The 19,224-nt window shown below is 52.9% G+C and overlaps 9 protein-coding genes across 9 annotated transcripts; 7 read left to right on the top strand and 2 right to left on the bottom strand.

Annotated features, from left to right (window-relative positions):
• Window positions 1–188: 188 nt before the first annotated feature.
• M409DRAFT_28940 (uncharacterized protein) lies at window positions 189–2,492 on the top strand (the record flags this gene model as incomplete). Its single annotated transcript, XM_033809239.1, has 5 exons — window positions 189–254; window positions 306–1,193; window positions 1,248–1,627; window positions 1,677–1,965; window positions 2,019–2,492. The coding sequence occupies 5 exons, from the start codon at window positions 189–191 to the stop codon at window positions 2,490–2,492; spliced, it is 2,097 nt and encodes a 698-aa protein (XP_033661445.1).
• A 348-nt stretch (window positions 2,493–2,840) lies between these two features.
• On the top strand, window positions 2,841–3,204 carry M409DRAFT_28939 (uncharacterized protein; the record flags this gene model as incomplete). The annotated part of the gene is made up of 2 exons (XM_033809238.1): window positions 2,841–3,086; window positions 3,187–3,204. The coding sequence occupies 2 exons, from the start codon at window positions 2,841–2,843 to the stop codon at window positions 3,202–3,204; spliced, it is 264 nt and encodes an 87-aa protein (XP_033661444.1).
• A 1,468-nt stretch (window positions 3,205–4,672) lies between these two features.
• Window positions 4,673–6,621, top strand: M409DRAFT_28938 (uncharacterized protein; the record flags this gene model as incomplete). The annotated part of the gene is made up of 2 exons (XM_033809237.1): window positions 4,673–6,289; window positions 6,349–6,621. The coding sequence occupies 2 exons, from the start codon at window positions 4,673–4,675 to the stop codon at window positions 6,619–6,621; spliced, it is 1,890 nt and encodes a 629-aa protein (XP_033661443.1).
• Window positions 6,622–8,790: 2,169 nt separating this feature from the next.
• On the top strand, window positions 8,791–11,205 carry M409DRAFT_59817 (uncharacterized protein; the record flags this gene model as incomplete). Its single annotated transcript, XM_033814312.1, has 1 exon — window positions 8,791–11,205. The coding sequence occupies one exon, from the start codon at window positions 8,791–8,793 to the stop codon at window positions 11,203–11,205; it is 2,415 nt and encodes an 804-aa protein (XP_033661442.1).
• A 262-nt stretch (window positions 11,206–11,467) lies between these two features.
• On the bottom strand, window positions 11,468–13,097 carry M409DRAFT_28936 (uncharacterized protein; the record flags this gene model as incomplete). The annotated part of the gene is made up of 2 exons (XM_033809236.1): window positions 11,468–12,626; window positions 12,682–13,097. The coding sequence occupies 2 exons, from the start codon at window positions 13,095–13,097 to the stop codon at window positions 11,468–11,470; spliced, it is 1,575 nt and encodes a 524-aa protein (XP_033661441.1).
• Window positions 13,098–13,487: 390 nt separating this feature from the next.
• Window positions 13,488–14,135, bottom strand: M409DRAFT_70309 (uncharacterized protein; the record flags this gene model as incomplete). Its single annotated transcript, XM_033818671.1, has 1 exon — window positions 13,488–14,135. The coding sequence occupies one exon, from the start codon at window positions 14,133–14,135 to the stop codon at window positions 13,488–13,490; it is 648 nt and encodes a 215-aa protein (XP_033661440.1).
• A 551-nt stretch (window positions 14,136–14,686) lies between these two features.
• M409DRAFT_70308 (uncharacterized protein) lies at window positions 14,687–15,574 on the top strand (the record flags this gene model as incomplete). Its single annotated transcript, XM_033818670.1, has 1 exon — window positions 14,687–15,574. The coding sequence occupies one exon, from the start codon at window positions 14,687–14,689 to the stop codon at window positions 15,572–15,574; it is 888 nt and encodes a 295-aa protein (XP_033661439.1).
• A 700-nt stretch (window positions 15,575–16,274) lies between these two features.
• M409DRAFT_37684 (uncharacterized protein) lies at window positions 16,275–17,835 on the top strand (the record flags this gene model as incomplete). Its single annotated transcript, XM_033810782.1, has 2 exons — window positions 16,275–16,575; window positions 16,625–17,835. The coding sequence occupies 2 exons, from the start codon at window positions 16,275–16,277 to the stop codon at window positions 17,833–17,835; spliced, it is 1,512 nt and encodes a 503-aa protein (XP_033661438.1).
• A 398-nt stretch (window positions 17,836–18,233) lies between these two features.
• M409DRAFT_70306 (uncharacterized protein) lies at window positions 18,234–19,216 on the top strand (the record flags this gene model as incomplete). The annotated part of the gene is made up of 5 exons (XM_033818669.1): window positions 18,234–18,285; window positions 18,340–18,747; window positions 18,797–18,874; window positions 18,925–18,982; window positions 19,036–19,216. 5 exons carry the CDS (start codon window positions 18,234–18,236, stop codon window positions 19,214–19,216), a joined length of 777 nt encoding a protein of 258 aa, XP_033661437.1.
• Between the last annotated feature and the right edge of the window lie 8 nt (window positions 19,217–19,224).

Raw genomic sequence — 19,224 nt, 5'->3', positions numbered from 1 at the left:
CTCGGAATGAAAACTCGGAATAGAGCATGGGCCCTCCACATCGGCCAGTCTTCACGTCTCTCTCCACGCGGGATGGCGGAATGACCGGGATGCCGCTCGGAGTTCAACTTCATCTGGCTTTTCAGCCACTTCGTATGCTATTCTTTCTTCATGCGTCTGTTGAGTATCCTTGACTCATCGGATTCAACATGTCTGCTGCTGAGCATCGTCGAAACGGCAAGGTGGCATCGTGTGAGCCATGCCGCAAGGCCAAAGTAAGCATGCCCTTGACGACTGGGAAATGCCTCAGCTCACACGTTTGATAGATTCGCTGCGATCACCAGCGGCCTACTTGTGGCCGATGTCAGCGTCGAGGACTCACTGCACGATGCTACTACCACCCTGCCCCGTTGACGAAACCGAAACTGCCGGATTCTGATGCATCAGCTCCTGCAACATCGCTGCTGTCCAGTCCAAGGAGACCTTCTGCACTTCCCGTCCCTGCTGGAGCCAACAGTGCTCGATCGGTGCCAGCTAGCGACTATGTAGAGTCCCCATCTGTGATGCCATGGCCACCTGCAACGCCTGAGTATCATGGTAGAGTACCTCAAATCCCCGGAGGCACCATCGATGAAGACACCTATCCCGAGGACAAGTTCAAGACTGTGAAGCAGATTCTGACTGGCTTCCGCCATTGGAGTTTCATTGAGAGGATGCTTCAAGAATATGGAGTCAATGCCCAAGCTGCCCTGGTCCCCAGACCATTTGTGAATCGCTTCTCTGAGTCTTTGCGTGATATAGTGTCTCCCTGTTTCAGCAATGACGCGGCCACAACCGACTACAACTTCTCACGTCTTGCGGAGAAGGTGATAGAGAGCACGTCTAAGCCAATTAAAATCACAAGCGACACCGACTTCGACAGCTTTGTGTCCATGTTCAGTGGCGAAAACTGTCGCCTAGAGACAATAGGTCTTATACAGTGCATTGCGGCAAGGGCGTGCAGGCTCGGCCTGGCTCGCGATGATGATCAGCATGAAGACATTGTCTTGTCATTATACAGAAACACTGGATCATGTCTTCGACTGTGCCGACAAATAGCCACCGACAATAACGATGTGATGCTCTGGACGGCGTTCGACTACCTTCGCCTCACCACGCACATCGAAGGTGACACCTCGCCGCCTGTGTATCGCCGAATTGGAGATCTATCAACTGTGAGTCCATGTTCTGTATCTGTGAAGATGTCATCACACCTGACCATAAAATAGTATATATACGAATTCGGCATCCAACGAGAGTCTTCACTCACGCGGAACTCACCATTCTTCCTCGCAGAGTGCCGAAGAAAGCTTTTCGCTGCCTCGTACCAATTCGACAAGTTCGTCTCTGCACTACTTGACCGACCTCCCCGCATCCTTCGACGATTCTCTGATGTCAAAATGCCTTTGGATATGACGGACGAGGAGCTGCTCGCTAGCGAGAGCGAAGCGCAAGCCCGGATGAATCTCTCCCCAGACGGTTGGAGCCACAAGACTAGATACATCCCTGCCACATGGCATCGCTTGAGATACATGGTCGGTAGCTTTCGAGAAGAGATTCTGGAGTACAACTATCGCTTTCCTAGCGTCGAGACCGAGGCTCTTTTGAGGTAAGTGGTGCCACAACGCGCTCTTCACGCTGGACTAAATATCGAACAGAGACCTTTTGCATCGAATCAAGCGCGAACACGAAATGTTACCCACTCACCTCCGCTACAGCCCCGAATGCTGGGACTCAGATCTGGTCCCCAATGTCTGTCTGATGCTCACCGTGGTCTATCTAAGCTACCTGCAGATTGAATTTGAGATTCACAGGCTGCTGGAGAAGTGTGATGCAAGTGCCTGGGAGGGTTCGATGACTGCGGCGCTTGAGGTGGTCTCGGTGCTTCTGCATCTCGGAACGTGTCTCAATCGTGCCATCCTATTGCGCTACGATTTTCCTTATATGGTGAGGACTTCAATTCAAGTGTATGCCGTGGTCTTGAGCTGACAGGAACACAGGTTCTAGGATATGGCCTACCTTGTGTGGCATTCCTTACCAACACTCTCCAGAACGTGTCGAAGAGCGGTGCCACCCAGCATCTGCCTTTAAACATCAAACGTGCCACACTCATACGGACATTGTCTGTCTACGTTTCCCATCTGGACAGCATCTGCAGGCCTGGGGAAGGAGACTACAACATCTGCGTGCAGGCATCGAAGGTCATCTCTCGAGTCTTGGACGAAGTACTGGATCCATCTTCGTCTTCGAAACAGGCAACCGCATCCACTGTGACACCGCAAACACCAGTGTCTGTAAGCGCTGGGGGCGAAGGCCAACAGCTTGCGGCATTTCCGTCGTCCCAACCACTGTCTCTAGGCGGTGTCGACGACTTCGACCTCCTAAACGCTGACGGACTAGAAGGCTTTGACTTTTCATCGTGGGTCAAAAATATCAACTGGACGGAGACAGGCTGCGAGTGGAGCACGTTTTGAAAGTTCTTCGAGCCAATGAAGCGCTGCGAGACGCCCACGGAGTGAGCTTCGGAGTTGGCCAACGTCGGAGTCGGAATGCCCAACTTGACTATGGCAGACGCTTTCATGTGAACGATTTGCTAATTGGAACTCAGCGAGCGCATGTCGACGGCACAGTAGGATGTGTGAAGATTCTGATGGAGAAGTTGATGGATGATGATCCACATTGAAAGCAGGATATAAGGATGTCGTTGACTGCCAGGAAGTGACTCTCATCCACAGCCAACATCACGAACATCCAACATCAAAGACCTGAAGCCAACATTACTCAACCGACGCCCATCAACAACAACCCACCAAAAAGCTACAATGTCCGCCAACAGACACTTCGCATTCCCAGTCTCTGGACCAACCTTCGGCAACGAAGTCGCAGCATACACCACCCTCAGAAACGACTCCGACGCCTCCCCCATCTCATCCAGCAACACATCGACATACTCGTCGTCGCGAAAGTCCCGATCGGCTTTGAAGCTCGTCAAAGCTGTTGCAAGCCCCATTGGAGGGCTGTTCGACAAAGTCGCGGCCCAGGACCGAGCTGGTCAGGGACTTGCTCGTGTGAGGATTCAGTCGTTGGCAGAGAGCATGGCTGTTAAATGATTTGAGGTATGACAAAGCCGCAATCTCGGATACCGATCATCGCTGACGTTCCCGACAGCATCATATCCAGTATTGATCGAAGATACCCCGACACGAAAGGTTAAATAATGAATGCATGTGATGGGCGCGAATGATGAAGTTGCGTTCAAGGACTCGAATAGAATGATAGAACAGCGATATCGACAGAGATGATAGAGCCTGAGAGGCATAATCAATAATATCACGAGGTCGACACTCTACTTTTCTCTCGTTCCTCGTGCTTGCCTCCCTACTCCGTCCGCATTGGAATTATTCGGAATCCACTTTATACCTCCCAAACATCGAGACTGGAACCAAGCAGTCTCTCGAATCATACTCCAGATACACTACACTTTCTCCAGAGTGCTCACTCCGACGCGTGCAGACAGTTGTACGCGTTTCCATACGCGGAAACTCGCGAAGCTTTCTCGCGTTCGCAAATCATGCCGATTTTCTGAAGGGCGTGGCCATTGCGCGTGAGTCATCCAGGTGTTCTTAAATGGACGACATCCCTTTCTTCATCTGATTCTCAACAACGTTCTCGGGCTTTCAATGGTCTTTGATGCCCGAGTTGAAGGGAAGATAAATACGCGAACACGACAAGACGCGCTGCGGATGTCGGGTCAGCCGCTACCCAGTATGAGAGGCGCGAAAAGAGCTGGGGGACGACAACCTCAACGCGACATTAAGGGCAATCTCGAACAGATCCATCTCGAGCAGCACCGAACATCCAGCGCTTTGATTGAGGACGCAGGATTACGGACATGCCGATAACAACTTCCGTCGTGACTTCGCCGGTTGGTATCACGCAGAACACGACTTGGGTGTTCAAAGGATTCAATCGAACGTCTGAGAACCCCTCTGTGCGGCACAGAGATGTCCCTCAGTCTTCACCACACATGCTGTGTATCTCTCTTGGGTAGCATGCGACACGCCACTCGATGGTACACCAGCGCGGTAGCGTCAAATTCGCCCCCGGAGTCCGCTCGAGCAAGCAACTTGATCCTGAAGTCTTGGAAAGAACGGCTCAGCACTGCGCCTGGAAACGGCTCACGCGACTACACTATGCTCTCGCATGGCTATCGCATGGAAGTATCACAGCAAGGCGATGTCCGCGATCAAATCGACCAACAATCGACCCGCGACCCCAACATCTCCCAAGAGCGTTATCTAAGCCAAGAAGCGAGCTAATGCTTGACTGGAAGGTCGTCCGTCCTACCAAACCACCGCCGCTGTGAGCGATCGCATGAACCGACCAACGAGCGAGGAGTTCCAACCACTGAGCCAAGACTGGGCAGGGTTGACATGGGCAATATGTCCGCTGCTCGTCGCGGAGAGGAGATCGTTCGTGGACGCCCCAGAACTCTGGAAAGTTGTGCTGCCAAGTGATAAGGGTACGGTAGGTGATACTAAATTCCCTGTGTGTGGTGGGCCCTTTTCTCTTTGCTATACTTCAACTTCAGGCGTTTTGCGTTTTCTGTACGTTTCAACAGTACCAGAGCAGGCGCATCTTTTTGCTGTGCAAAATGGATCACAGTCATCATCACGATCCAGCTCTTGAAAAGGCGCATCAACATACTCATGGCCATCTCCATCACAGCCCCCGCGCTTCTCACGATGGCCGCGATGTACCTGTCTACACAACGGGCAACACCGCTGAACCCAGCATAATCCCAGACCCCAGCCCGCAGGACGATGACCACGTTCATGCGCATGAAAAGGCGCACGAAAAGAAAGAAGACTATACCATCACAGACATCGAGAAGGGCGACGCCACGAAAATCACCCCCACCACCAGTCTGGAGCACAGTCCAGAATCCAGCAGCAAAGCGAAGACTTTTTATCGACGTTTCCGCATTTACATCCATCTCACGCTCTGGGGTTTGGGTACGGCTTGGTGGGCTGCCAGTCTGGGTCTGCACTACGATGACAAGAATTGGGTGATTCCTTTCTTGCTGTGGCTTGCGTTTACGATCCGCATGGTCACTTTGCATGTCTCTGCAGGACATGTTATGAGGCCGCTTCGCTGGGGTTGGAAGCAGACTGGCGTTCGTGTCAATGCGGCCATTCCGGAGAAGTATCGTCTGCCGGCTGGTGCTGCTGTTACTGTGGCTGTCATACTGGTCGGGTCTTTCGTCAGCGAAGAAAACGCAGACAATACTCGGGCGAACAGGGCTGTCAGTCTGTTCGGTCTTGTGGTCCTCATCTTCGGTCTGTGGGCGACGTCCAGAAATCGAAAGGCCATCAACTGGCACACGGTCATCTCGGGCATGCTCATCCAGTACATCGTCGCTCTGTTCGTGCTGCGAACCTCCGTCGGCTACGACATCTTCAACTTCATCTCGACTCTGGCTCGATCCTTGCTGGGGTTCGCCAAGGACGGTGTTGCATTCCTGACCAGCGAGGATATTGCAAACTACCCCTACTTTTTCTTCACCGTCCTCCCGGCCATCATCTTCTTCGTCTCCATCGTCCAGCTCCTCTACTACTGGGGCTTCATTCAGTGGTTCGTGGGCAAGTTTGCGGTCTTCTTCTTCTGGGCTATGAGGATCTCTGGAGCCGAAGCTGTCGTCGCCGCGGCTACGCCTTTCATCGGACAAGGAGAGAGCGCTATGCTGATTAAGCCCTTCGTTGCGCATTTGACTATGGCGGAGCTTCATCAGGTCATGTGCTGTGGATTCGCCACGATCGCTGGCTCCGTCCTGATCGCGTACATCAACATGGGCATCAACCCGCAAGCCCTCATCTCCAGCTGTGTGATGTCCATCCCCGCCTCTCTAGCCGTGAGCAAAATGCGCTACCCCGAAGAAGAAGAATCCCTCACCACCGGTAAGGTCGTCGTCCCCGACGACGATGAGCACAAAGCCGCCAACATGCTCCACGCCTTCGCCAACGGAGCATGGCTGGGTCTGAAGATCGCCGGCATGATTCTCACCACTCTGCTGTGCATTATCGCCCTCGTTGCCCTTATCAACGGCTTGCTCACCTGGTTCGGTCGGTATCTCAATCTGGACGGGGAGTACGATCTCACGATTGAGCTGATTCTGGGATATGTCTTCTACCCGGTCGCTTTCCTGCTGGGAGTGCCCCGAGGGCCGGATCTTTTGAAGGTGGGACGTTTGATTGGGATTAAGGTCGTCACGGTAAGCAATCACTCAGATTTGAAGCAGGAGATCAATCATTGACTAACACACACTCAAAGAACGAATTCGTCGCCTACACCGCCCTCAAAACCGACCCGCTCTACGCCAACATGTCCCCACGCTCTATGCTGATCGCCACCTACAGCCTCTGCGGCTTCGGCAACATTGGATCTCTAGGTACACAAATCGGTGTCTTGTCCCAGATCGCCCCTGGTAGATCCGGAGACGTCAGTAGAGTCGCTTTCAGTGCTCTCGTCACGGGTGTTTTGAGCACTCTGTCGAGCGCGAGCATTGCAGGCTTGGTCATCCAGGACCAGGTGAATTTCGTTTGAGGATATGTAGCATTGGGTGATGTTCAAGAATATATTCATTCTTCTTGTGATGTACAAGTCCCTCACTTTCTCCTCCCCTCCTACCACCTTGAGCGAGATAGCCACCTTAACTCAAACTATCCCCAGCATGAAGAATTTAATAAGCCCGCTTCGTATGCGCCGCCTGTGTTTGCTGTAACAACACACTATGAGCCCATCCATCTATCTTCGTCACCACAAATACAACCGCCGCCATGAAAATACTTACACAAGGTACCGCGGGACCCGCTCGATTCCCATAGCAAACGATTTCTTTCAACTCGCAGCCACAGCTTACTCGGGCCTGCAACATCACACAGGTCAGGGCTGAGGGACATCTTTGAGGGGCAAGGGGATGGGGGACTTACGCCGTCCGGGCAGATTGCGTAGCAGTTGATTTGCTGCATCGAGTTTGTTGAAGGGAATGAAATTTTTGCGTGGGTAAGGGTTGGGGCTTACGCGGTTTTCGAGGGGAAGGCCGAATTGTGCTTTTGCTGTGAGGACGAGGGAAGGAGGGTTGATTTCAAGGTTGTTGTTATTCTGGGGAATCAAAATGTAGCTTTGATGTATAGATGGATGGAGAAAAGAGATAGCCGATGTTGTTGATGGGTGCAGAGACCCATGGAGGAGCGGAAGAAGGTTTTGATTTTACAGATACCTGAATAGCATTGACGATGTGTTTCGGGTGACGTTCTGAGTCCTGGGTGTCATTCAGGGCTTTGTGCTTGATTCGTGTTCGCGTTGGGATCAAGTACCAGCCTTGTCTGAGGCGAGGGATTTCGGAATGCCGTTGTGAAGCCGATCATGAACCGAGACAGAATAGGGAAATGGTGTGGAGATCGAGATGAAGGAAACAGCAGTAGCGAGCAACTGACTGGTATCGTCCTCTGAAGATGAGCTGACATCAACCCCCCATTCATTGCATGTTTCGCGATTTGCATACTCCGTTACATTTGCGTGCGGCCAGACACCTGCGATGAGATTAACACACTATTCGTGCAAATTTCTGCGCAGGTCGATACTCACACAAGGAATCTCAGGACCCGCTCGATTATAATTGCACACGACACTTCCTCCGCACTGGCAAGTGATTTCGCCCTGAGGAGGGGATGTGAGCGGCCTGTGGGAGGCGTTTCTGCGGCGATCACAATGGGAAGAGACTTACGCCGTCGGGACAGGTTGCGAAGCACGACTGTTGCTGCGGGTTTGTGTCAGATCTGGGAGCTGTGCGGGATCGAGGAATTGGTGGTTGGACTACTCACTCGTTCTATGCGAGGGCCATGCTGGACTGGTGTCCCTGGTTGGTAAGAGGCTGAAGCTCCAAGGACGATTAGCATCGTTGTCGAGATTATGAGGGTGAGATGCATGATGTGGTGGATTGTAGTTGGAGGTCGTCTGTCCGATAGTTTGTGAAGTTTCGAGGCCTCAAACAAAAGAAAGGAGCCGAATCCTGATATCTATATAAACCCTTGCGCCACCGCTCTACTGCTTTCCAGTGCTGGATAAGCTGACGACTCGACGCTCGGTCATGACGTTGGGAATTGGGTAGCTATTGGATGGAAAACCTTCATCGCTCGTTCTAAGACACGCTCTATGATCTCGCCGCTATAGAACCGGCCTTCGTCCGAGGCAAGACCATCTTGTCAGCCTCGAGAACTTGGATCAAGAGCATTGCCCTCGCGGATGGGATGACATCGGATGTCAAAGTTCGTATATCGAGATGGCCAGCGGTATTATAGTCGATCGATCGTATGGAGAGACATGAGGAAGATGAAGTACAAACCCGGTGAACTCCATCTTGTATGGCAATGATACCGCCCTGGCCTGCGACGGGCGGCAAGGTAACCTGTTCGAGAACGTATTGAGGCCTACTTCGACGCGTTTCGTGACGTTCTTGTGAGCGTGTTGATGTCGGAGACGAGGTGACGTTGGCTTTGAAGGAATCCGATCAAATCTTAACTGGGAATTGATGGACCTTCTGCCTCAGGCTTCCCCGCCACTGCCCCCCGCAATGATGAGGCAAACGCCGCCGCCTTTGAGCTGGAGCTTGCCAGGAACCAACAAAAACAACCATCCCCGGAATATCCCAAACCCCTCTCCCTCAACAAGAAGTCCCTCTTATTCCTCACCAAGACTACTACCACCACCACCATGGCTACCTGCCCTCACCTGGCGAGTGCCAACGTCCGTCCACCTCGCCCAAACGAATCGGTCTACCGCGAAGACTGCACAGTCTGCTTCGACAGCGCCGAAGACCCAGCCGGTCTCGATGTATGCCTTCACTGCTTCAACGGAGGCTGTGCTGGCGAGCGCATCCACAGTCGCCTCCATGCTCAACACTTCCAACACCCTCTCGCCGTCAACATCCAGCGCACACGCAAGCGGAAGCAGCGAGATGACAGCGAGCCACCAGAGAAGATGAGTAAGCTGGAGATCAAGGCAGAGTCGGATGAGGACCGTTGGGACACCAAGACCGACGTCAAGTGCTTTGAGTGCGGTGTCGACGGCCTGGCGAAGGAGGGCAAGGTTGGCGAGACGGTACAAGGCATCATCAAAGCCAACACTTTCGCCCAGCAGGAAGAGGTCAAGGCGTGGGAGTTGGAGTTGCAGATCTGCGAGCATACCGCATTCCTGGAGCAAGAGCCAGCACGGGAGATCCCAAGTGGTGATCTGGGACATTGCAATCAGTGCGATCTGAAGGAGAACCTGTGGCTATGTCTCACGTGTGGCAATCTGGGGTGCGGTCGGCGGCAGTTTGGCGGAATCGGTGGCAACAATCATGGCCTTGAACATAAAGATGCGAATGGACACTGGGTGGCAGTCAAGCTGGGATCACTCACTGCTGAAGGCAACGCCGACATCTACTGCTACAAGTGTGATGAGGAGAGGAAGGATCCGAAGCTGGTGGAGCATCTGCTGAACTGGGGCATCAACATTGCCGACCGCGTGAAGACGGAGAAGAGTCTGGGAGAGATGCAGCTCGAGCACAATCTCACATACGAATTCAACATGACCGACGCGGATGGAAAGCAGCTCAAGCCGATGTTTGGCCCTGAACTCACTGGACTCAAGAACCTGGGCAATACCTGCTACCTCGCGTCTGTCGTGCAATCGCTATTTGCGATGCCCGAGTTCAAGAAACGCTACCACCGCCCAGACGAGCCACTGCCACCCATCGACAAGCCTGCAGAAGATTTGGAAGTTCAACTACGCAAGCTCGCCGATGGTCTATTGTCAGGTCGCTACAGCAAGCCAGATTCAGCTGTTCAGCCATCTCAGAATTCCGACGAGAAGCCACATCAGAGAGGATTGGCGCCTGCAATGCTGAAGCATCTAGTAGGGAGGGGTCATCCAGAATTCAGTACCAACCACCAGCAAGACTCTTTCGAACTTCTCCTTCATCTTCTCAAGCTCATTTCTCGGTCTCAGCAGAGCGCTCGTGGCCAGTATCAGGATGTCACCGATCCTGTTGAGGCATTCCGTTTCTGGATGGAGCAGAGGCTGCAGTGCTTGCAGTGTAAGAAGGTTCGATATCGACAGGACGAGATGGAGAACATCTCTGTGGCCGTTCCCATCAAGCGACTTCCGAAATCAGAAGACACGAAAATGACTACCAACGGCGACAAGGACGAGAAGGATGAAGCGCCCCAGTTCGAACCTGTCACTCTCAAGCAGTGCTTGGATGACTTCACGGCTCCTGAAATAGTTGACCTGTCCTGCTCGGGCTGTGGTAACAAAGGCTTCACCAAGCAGTCGCTCTTCAAGTCACTCCCAACGGTGCTTGCCGTCAACGCTCGGCGGTTCGAAATTGTCGGCTGGGTGCCAACGAAGCAAGATGTTCCAGTCATCGTCGGTGATGAAGTCTTCGACATGGAGGCCTACCGCAGTAAGGGCAAGCAACCTGGCGAAGAAGAATTGCCAGAAGATCAAGAAGCTGGAGCTGGTGCCAGCAACAAGTTTGTACCCAATGAGATGGCACTCGACATGCTGATGAGCATGGGCTTCCCTCGTGTGCGATGTGAGAAGGCGCTGAATGCTACGGGTAACTCGGATGCTGAGGTTGCAGCTGGGTGGCTGTTCGAGCATATGGAAGATCCGGACATCGACACGCCGCTCGATGCTGGCAATGGAGGTGCTGCAGGTGGTAGTGCTGGTGCCGTCGATCCAGAGAAGATCGAGAACCTTGGCAACATGGGCTTCTCTGCACCTCAAGCACGTCAGGCCCTGAAGGAAACCGGTGGCGACATGGAGCGTGCTGTCGACTGGCTGTTCAGTCACCCAGATGCAACTGGCGACTTTGGTGACGACGAGGCTACTGCTACCAATGGTACCGATGGCGATGCTCCAGCCAAGATCGAGATCGAGGACACCAAGCCAGCCAAGTTCTCGCTCAGCAGTATTGTCTGCCACAAAGGTAGCAGCATCCACGCAGGCCATTACGTGGCGTTCATCAAGAAGAAGGAGGGCTGGGTTTTGTTCAACGACGAGAAGGTGGCGTTGGGTGGTGATGTCGAGGAGATGAAGAAGTTTGCTTACATCTATTTCTTCCGGAGGCAGAGAGTCTAGACAGTCCAAGCATGAGTGTGGGTTGAGCGAAGGTGTTGGTGGTTGAATGATGCGAATGAATGCATGGTGAGATGAGGAGTAGTGTGGAGCTTTCGGGGGCTTGGAAAGGTGTCAACAGCGGTGATCAGAGAGCATATGAAGCACGAGCATGACAAGGCGCTGATAAAGTCATGGAGTTAGAATCGATTAGAACGAGCCTACTGCTCGACGAGCACTCAGTAAACACCTTGAGCATCGACCTTGACGTCCCCTTTCAACCCTCCTACTCACCTCTTCCAGCCTCCCTTAACCTCACCTTCACCTCCACCGGACTCGTCGTAGCCGTAAACCTCCTCAACGTAGGCCCCTCCCCCAACTCCACCCCCTCCAATCTCTCAAACCGCTGCACGATCCTCACAACCACATACCCCGCCTCGGTCAACGCAAACTGCTGCCCCAAACAAATCCTCGGCCCGCCATTAAACGGCAAATACTCCCACCCGACCCCCTTCTTCCTCTCCTCCCACCGCTCCGGCCGGAACACATCCGCGTCAGCCCCCCAGATGTCTTTCCGGTGGTGCATGATGAAGACGTTGTAGGCGACTTCTTCGCCGCGCCGGATGTAGATGGGACTGAGGCCGTCTGCGCCGCCGCCGGAGGGGAGGGTCGTGTTCCGCACGGCGCGGCGGGCGTTTTCGGGCACCAGGGGTTCGAGGCGGAGGACCTCGCGGAGGAGGTGTTGGAGGTAGGTGCAGGATTTGAGGGATTCGAAGGTTATCGTGTCGGTGGCGGTGCCGAAGGTGTGGAGGATGTTTTGGCGGAGTTTGGTGTAGATGTCGGGGTGTCGGGCGAGGTAGTAGAATGTCCAGCCGAGGAGGCCCGCGGTGGTGTCGCGGCCGGCGAGGAGGATGTTGAGGAGTTGGGAGCGGAGCTCGGTGCGGTCTTGGGTGGCTTTGAGGAGGTGGGTGAGGAAGACGTAGCGGTTGTTTTTCTCTCCTCCGGGGTTGTTGTGGCGTTTCAAAGCTTCGTCTACGACGTGATCGACGTATTTGTGCACTTCGCGGCAGTCGTTCTGGAAGGACCGGGGGTTGTAGAGGAAGTAGAGATCGAGGAATCTGCTTCGGATGGTGACGGTTGCGTTGGCGGCGTCGAAGTGTTTTCCGAAGCCGGACCAGTCCAGGGTTGTTGACTTCTGAGCCTCAGCCTTGTCTTGTTTTCTTAGTGGCACGAGCTGTGACAAGGCGCTCTGTCCGAAGAGGAATTCTGTCGCGGAGTCGAGCGTCAAGTTGAAGAAGAGAGGTGCTAGGTCCACCGTGCTCGTCCACCCATCAGCCTGAACGTCGAGTCGTCTCCAAAGATTCTGCACATGAGCTTCGACCATGTTGAGATCGGAGACTTGTCCCCGTGCGAACTGAGGTCGCAAGAGTCCTCGAGAACGCTCCCTACCGCAAGTAAGCCACACATACTTATCCTCAGATAACAGAAACAACACCATACCAATCCTTCCCATCACTAGTAAAAATCCCATGCCCAATCAACGGCTCAAACACCCCCCTCCTCACGGGCCCCAACTCAAAATCCTCAAACTGATTCGCCAGCAGCGCCTGCACATTCCTCGGATCCGCCGTCATATGCTGCCAGAACCCCAGCAAGTTCTGGTTCCATGTCGCGCGACATCCCAGCTCTTCGTACACGGCGAGGTCGTCGTTTTGGGAGTTTTGTGTTGAGGCGGCGTGCATGTAGCGTTGGAAGGTGTCGATTCCGAGGGGGAGGCGGTGCGGGCGGATGTGGGCGGGTTTGCAGTGGAGTTGGCGCGCGAGGCGGGCGTGGGTGAGTTTGGTGTAGATGGTGTGGAGGGTGTAGGTTAGGGCGAGGGCGAAGAGTCCGGCTGCTAGTAAATTGATACTTGACATGATGCTGAAGTTGCTTGTGATAGATCTGTGCGAAGTTGTTCCAAGTTTGCATACTGCTGTTATCTCTACTATCGTATTGTCCAAAGAGTGTGGTCTGGCCGTCAGCTGATGAAAGACATCGGGGAGTGCGTACATCGAGCACGCATCGCGAGGTAGTCTGCTGCAAGGCTGTGGGATGTTGCAGATCAGCAGATCTAGAGCGAGCGGCTGCGGCTAGCTGTTCACTCGAGGGCAAATAGGCGCCGTATGAACCAATCGCTGGGGTCATTCAATCGATGGCCCGTGTTCACGGCTAGGGCACGACATGACCTACAACAGTGACTTGCTTTTGATCGTGTGACCCTCGGATACCGCGCACATCGAATCTGATTGTCGAACATCTGTACTTATCTAAAGTTTTCGAGGCCTTGCAGCCACCCAAAGCCCCTCTACATCAACACACCGTTCCCCCTTGCTGTTCTCGACCAAGCCCCGCAAGTACCACTTCCTACCATCCCTCTTCTCCAGCCACGTCTTCACAACCACCATATCAGGGGTCAAAACAGGCCGCCGATAGTCTATATTCACCTTAGCGGTATAGAGCTCCTCCCGTGAGGATGAACTAGCATGTCGATGCAGCTCGACCGTAAACCCCATCGCCTCGTCCAGCACAGCGCATAGCAATCCTCCGTGTGCGGTCCCGCGGAAGCCGTTGATCCCGTGTTGGAGATACAATAAGCTCACGACATCTGGGGCGTCAAATTTACCGGAAAGAAGCGGTGTTTCGCTGGGTGGTCTGGGCGCCAGAATTGGGAAGGCGGTGTTGGAGATCAGTGATAGCCAGTGTTGGATCGTATCGTCTGTTTGGAGTGCTTTACCAAAAAGCTCGTCCTCGCCTTCGGTCTGCGGGTTGCGTGCTGGGGAGATGGTCGCGGTGTACCGAGTGTTGTTGAGCCAAGGCTGTGCTGATGGTTGATCTGTGAAGAAGTTGATGTCCGCTGGGTTCACGATCGCCGCACGAAGTGCTTGAAAGTAGCCGCCGCTGCGCCAGTCCACCATGTCTCTGGTCTCAAGCGCTGTGGGAGATACTGAGGTTACCGTTCAGTAGATCGTATAGGGTCGTTTGCAAATGCGGGGTTGTAAGGATTAGCCGCAACACGAGCTTCTCACAGCCACGTCAGTACAATTCGTCTTCGTGAAATATCTCAGGGCCCTCTTCCCCGCACTGTATGAGATCTAGGATATGTGGTTCTGCATTGAAGACTTCTTATCTAGCCGCCAGCTGTAGACTGAGAAGTGCATTTAGGGTTTGCGCTAAGGGATCCGCGGCTTGCTTGCATGTGACAGGCGTCAAATTTGCCGAAAATGGAATGGTGGATCGTGGCGCTGGAAGTTCCTGGAACGTGTGAGGAGGTGGCGCTTGCGACATGATTCTGATAGCAGAAATGGCGATGCTGGCGTTGTCGGAGCCCGCGCGAAAGTTGAGGTCGGTCGTTCCGGTATCTTTTTAGTCATCATTTGCTGCTATAACGAAGCACGAAGAGACGGGCATTGGACCGCGATAGATCGAACTTGATCGATTTGTCCTCGAGAAGAACAACTCCAACAGAATGACTCCCCCGTCTGCACCTCTGGCAATCCCTCGTGTACATGCTTCAGCAGGAGCGGACAAGATACTCGAAGCTGTGAGAAACCATGGGGGAGTGATCATCAAGCAATTCCTCACCCAAGAACAAGTCGCCGAGTTGGACCAAGACATTGTGAACGGCATCAAGAGCGTCCGGGCTGGCTCTACTTTCGATACAGATGCCCATAAAGACTTCCACGGCCGACAGACGAAGCGACTGACCAACCTTGCGACTCTGAGTCCTCTCTTTCGTGAGCAAATCCTCGACAAGGACTTGATATATGACACCCTCGACAGAGTCTTCGAAATTGACAACAAGTCTTGCTGGATGCTTTCCGCGCAAGCTATTGAGATTGGTCCTGGAAATAAGCCTCAGCCTCTGCACAGAGACCTTGGTCAATACTCGGTGTTCAACTCACTAGGACCCAAAGGCCCTGAAGCAATCGTCAACTTCTTGATTGCCACGACTCGTTTCACAGACGAGAATGGTGGGACTCGAGTCATCCCAGGTTCCCATTTATGGGAAGACTTCAACGTGAAAGCAAAGCAAGAAGACACCATTCCCGCCGATATGGAGCCAGGGGACTGTCTGTTCATCAGTGGAAAGACCGTCCACGGCGGCGGTGCCAACAACACAACCAACGAGCTACGCCGCGCGGTGGCATTCAGCTTCGGCTCTGGATACTTGACACCTGAAGAGGCGTACCCATTCCAAGTCAGCAAAAGTGTTGCAAAGACCATGTCGAAGCGGGCCCAAAAATCGATTGGTTTCAGGTCTCAGTACCCTCGTCTGGCGGGAGGTCTTTGGATGCATGATTTTGGCGAACTTGCAGACTATCTGGGCATGGATGAGAAGAACGAGAATGCGTGAAGTTGAGGGTCTATGGCAACGGTAGAAAATTGGAGATGATCGTGGTTCTCAACGGGCAGGCACGTGAAAACAGGTGGATGGGGTTGGTTTCTGAGCCACAAATGGCACGCTGATGCTCACCCTGAGCTGTATGAGATTCTGGGAGGACATAGTACGGCAGAAGGGGACGTATTGTTAACAGTCGGGTTCGATTTAATCGAAATCGTCTTTTGTCAGTGCTGCCGTTCAGACGTCAAATGACACATCCTGCAAGATCTTGCATTCAAACAATAGCCTGGAATGGCCAGACTCGCTCAGTGGAACTTGGAAGCGAATGCGTGTCGCTTGACAGACCTTCGGAGAAGAGGCTGGCTTTTGGCTCTCTGGAAAGCGCTTACTTGTCCTTTTCGGGTAGTATTCTGGAGCTATCTCATTAGGCGCCACACATTCTCTCATGTCTCTGGTCCAAGGCTAGACTGGGGAGCGCCTCAGCCGAATGAGGAGGCGGTCTTGGCCTATCTTTCGTCGCGTGAGCATCTCTCAATATGGTCATGACAATCGATTGTAACATGTACTCACACTGCACTAAAAGCAAGATACAGACCGTTGTGGTTTCAACCGTAGGTGAACAGTCCAAGCTCCGTTGTCTCTTTGAAGCGCGCTTTTGATCTCTGCCTTGCTGCTGGCTTCTACTACATTTGAAGCAATGGTCTATGACAAGATGTCGACGAAAGTGGCAGATGAAGAACGATTTGAAGACAACACATCCATTCAGCAAGGAGATCTGGTCAAAGATGCTCCAGGTGGAAGTGTACCAAAGGTACATTTCAAGCTGTGGCAGACCTTGGGCATGAACTTCTCAATAACGAATACCCCGATCTCTGTGGGAGCATACCTATCACTTATCATCGGTCTTGGAGGTTTTCCATACTACGTATGGTGCTTCATCTTCGCTGGATTCTTCCAGCTGATTCTTGGATTGGTGGTTGCAGAGATTGCTTCTGCTATGCCTCACTCGTCCGGTGAGTCGAGATTCCCTCCTCTCATACATGATGCTAATACATTGTCTAGGACCCGCACATTGGATAGGGGTTCTGAGTCCACCCAGATACGCCAAGAAGATGCAGTATCTTGTCGGCTGGCTAACCATTGCCCTCTGGTGGTTCGTGTCAGCAGGAAACATGCTGTACTTAGGCCAATACGTCGCTGGCTTCGCAGAAGCTATGAACCCTGGCTACAAGGCAGATACGTGGCAAGTCTACTTGATCGCAAACGCCTTTGCGCTCCTCATCACGATACTCAATTTACCCGGCTTCTTCAAGCTGACACCTCATCTCATGACGGCAGCGGTCGTTGTCATCAACGCTACCTGGATATTCGTCTTCGTAGCGATGCTGGTGCGAGCGGAGCCGAAAGCAACCGCTCGTGCAGTCTTCGTGGACGTGGTCAACGAATCCGGTTGGTCCTCAGACGGTCTGGTCTTCTTCCTGGCGCTTTTACCGGGACTTCTATCGATCAGCGGCTTCGACTCCTGCACCCATATTACCGACGAGGTTCCTTCGCCGAGCAAGGACATCCCAATGGTCATCATCGGTTCATCACTCTTGAGTGCGTTTACTGGATTTGCCATGATCGTGATGTTCTCGTTCTGTACAGTCAGTCCTGAAGGCTTACTGGATCCATATGGTCACCAGCCTCTTCTGAATGTACTGAAGGACGGCCTGCGATCCGATGCTCTATTCTGCATCGCAACGACTGCAATAATTTTGACGATATTCGTTGCAACACTGGCCACTTTCACCAGCTGGAACAGACTATACTGGTCCTTCTCCCGGACGAACGGTCTGCCATTTTCGGCCGCTACCTCGAAGCTGGTCTCCAAAGATCGCATCCCTATGAACGCACTGATAGTCAAATTGGTGCTTACAGTTGCCCTTGGCGCCATCGGGATCGGCTCGTTGACCGCTTTGAACGCAATCTTCGGCTCCAGTGCAATACTTGCTCTTCTGTCCTATCTTTTGAATCTGATTATGGCAATACTCCGTGGGAGAGAATCTCTCAACCCAAACAGATGGCTCAACCTTGGGCGATGGGGGCTACCACTACAAGTTGTTGCTGCTGTTTGGTGTGTCTTTGCATCAGTATGGCTTTGCTTTCCGCTATATCTGCCAGTGACCCCTGATACTATGAATTGGACTGTGGTGATCGCGCCGGGCATCGTTATACTGGCTTTTGGCTATTACGCCATCTTCCGCAAACGGATGAATGATCCAGATATGTAAATCAGAGATAGTCAGATGCTGTATGATTTTACCTTCTCTACTTGATTACCTACAAGGAGCCTACAAACACTGCCCTTTAATCATCACCCGGGCAACATGAATGGATGAAGAGTAGGAGTACTTCGAAGCACATGACACCGAAATGTCAGTGTGCACTGCCATGTCATCCGTTGTCACAACAAGGCTGAGCCCAAAGCAGCAAAATAGGCGCCATCGCAAGGAATTTGTTCGCGATCATTGTATATAGTTGCGGAGGCGTTCTCGAAATTGAAACACCAGGATACTGACTTCTGTTGACTCTCAAAACTTTACGAGGTCAAGGCGATTGCCACATCAGTTTGACCCGTGCTGTTCCTATTCGAAAATTCAGCAAGCCCCCACATCAATCCATTTCGACTATGTCTCGCGTTCTGGAGGGAAAAGGAGCGATTGTTACTGGTGGATCTCGAGGTTACCATCGCGTCCCAATGTCGACGGTGACTCCTTGCTGATCCTTGTGCACAGGAATCGGTGCTGAGATAGCTCGAGAACTCGCCAAACAAGGAGCTTCCGTCCTCATCACATATGCTAGGTCTTCCCAAGCCGCGGAAGAAGTAGTCAACGAGATCAACCAGATCAAATCCAACCCCAACGCCAAAGCAAAGGCTATCAAAGCAGACGCTGCGGACGCACAGAAAGCCGCAGAGACAACAATCGCCGAAGCAGCTTCGTTGTTCGACGGCGGCGTAGATATTATTGTCAACAACGCTGCGAACGGCGAAGATCTGGAATTGAAGGATGTGACAACGAAGACGTTCGAGGAATGCTTTATTCCCAATGTCCTCTACCCACTTCTACTTGTGAAGCTCAGCAAGCCTGTGTTGAGGAAGAAGGCCCGGATCGTGAATCTCAGTTCAGTTGCTGCCAGATCTCGTGAGTATGTCTGCGATGTACGACCTCAATCCATACTGACGATTAGCAGCATACCCTATCGGAATCATGTATGGGGCCGCCAAGGCCGCTCTCGAAAGTGTAACGAAGAGTTTGGCCAAGGAGCTCGGTGTGTTTTGCCTGATCGTTGCAGTATTGGCTGAGCTCACCGCCATCCAGGCCACGAGTACGAAGCGACCGTCAACGCTGTCAATCCTGGTCCGGTCAGAACAGAAATGTGAGTTTCACAGGCTATTAATACAGAAGGCGTAAGTGCTGACCCTAGCCTAGGTGGTCTGAAGTACCGGGTGCAGAAGAGCTGGAAGGTGTGTTGGCTGACCCAACTCCTGCATCACCGCGAATTGGTGAGGTTATGGATATCGCCCCCATTGTTGCATTTTTGTGCCAAGAGCAGTCGAGGTGGGTAACAGCAAGCGTCGTCAACGCCAATGGCGGTCTTCTTCCCACATAAATCAGGAC

Source organism: Zasmidium cellare (genome assembly GCF_010093935.1).
Source record: "Zasmidium cellare ATCC 36951 unplaced genomic scaffold M409scaffold_47, whole genome shotgun sequence".
NCBI lineage: Eukaryota > Fungi > Ascomycota > Dothideomycetes > Mycosphaerellales > Mycosphaerellaceae > Zasmidium > Zasmidium cellare.
Note: the sequence above shows the minus strand (reverse complement) of the source record. Positions and strands in the feature narration are given on the sequence as shown.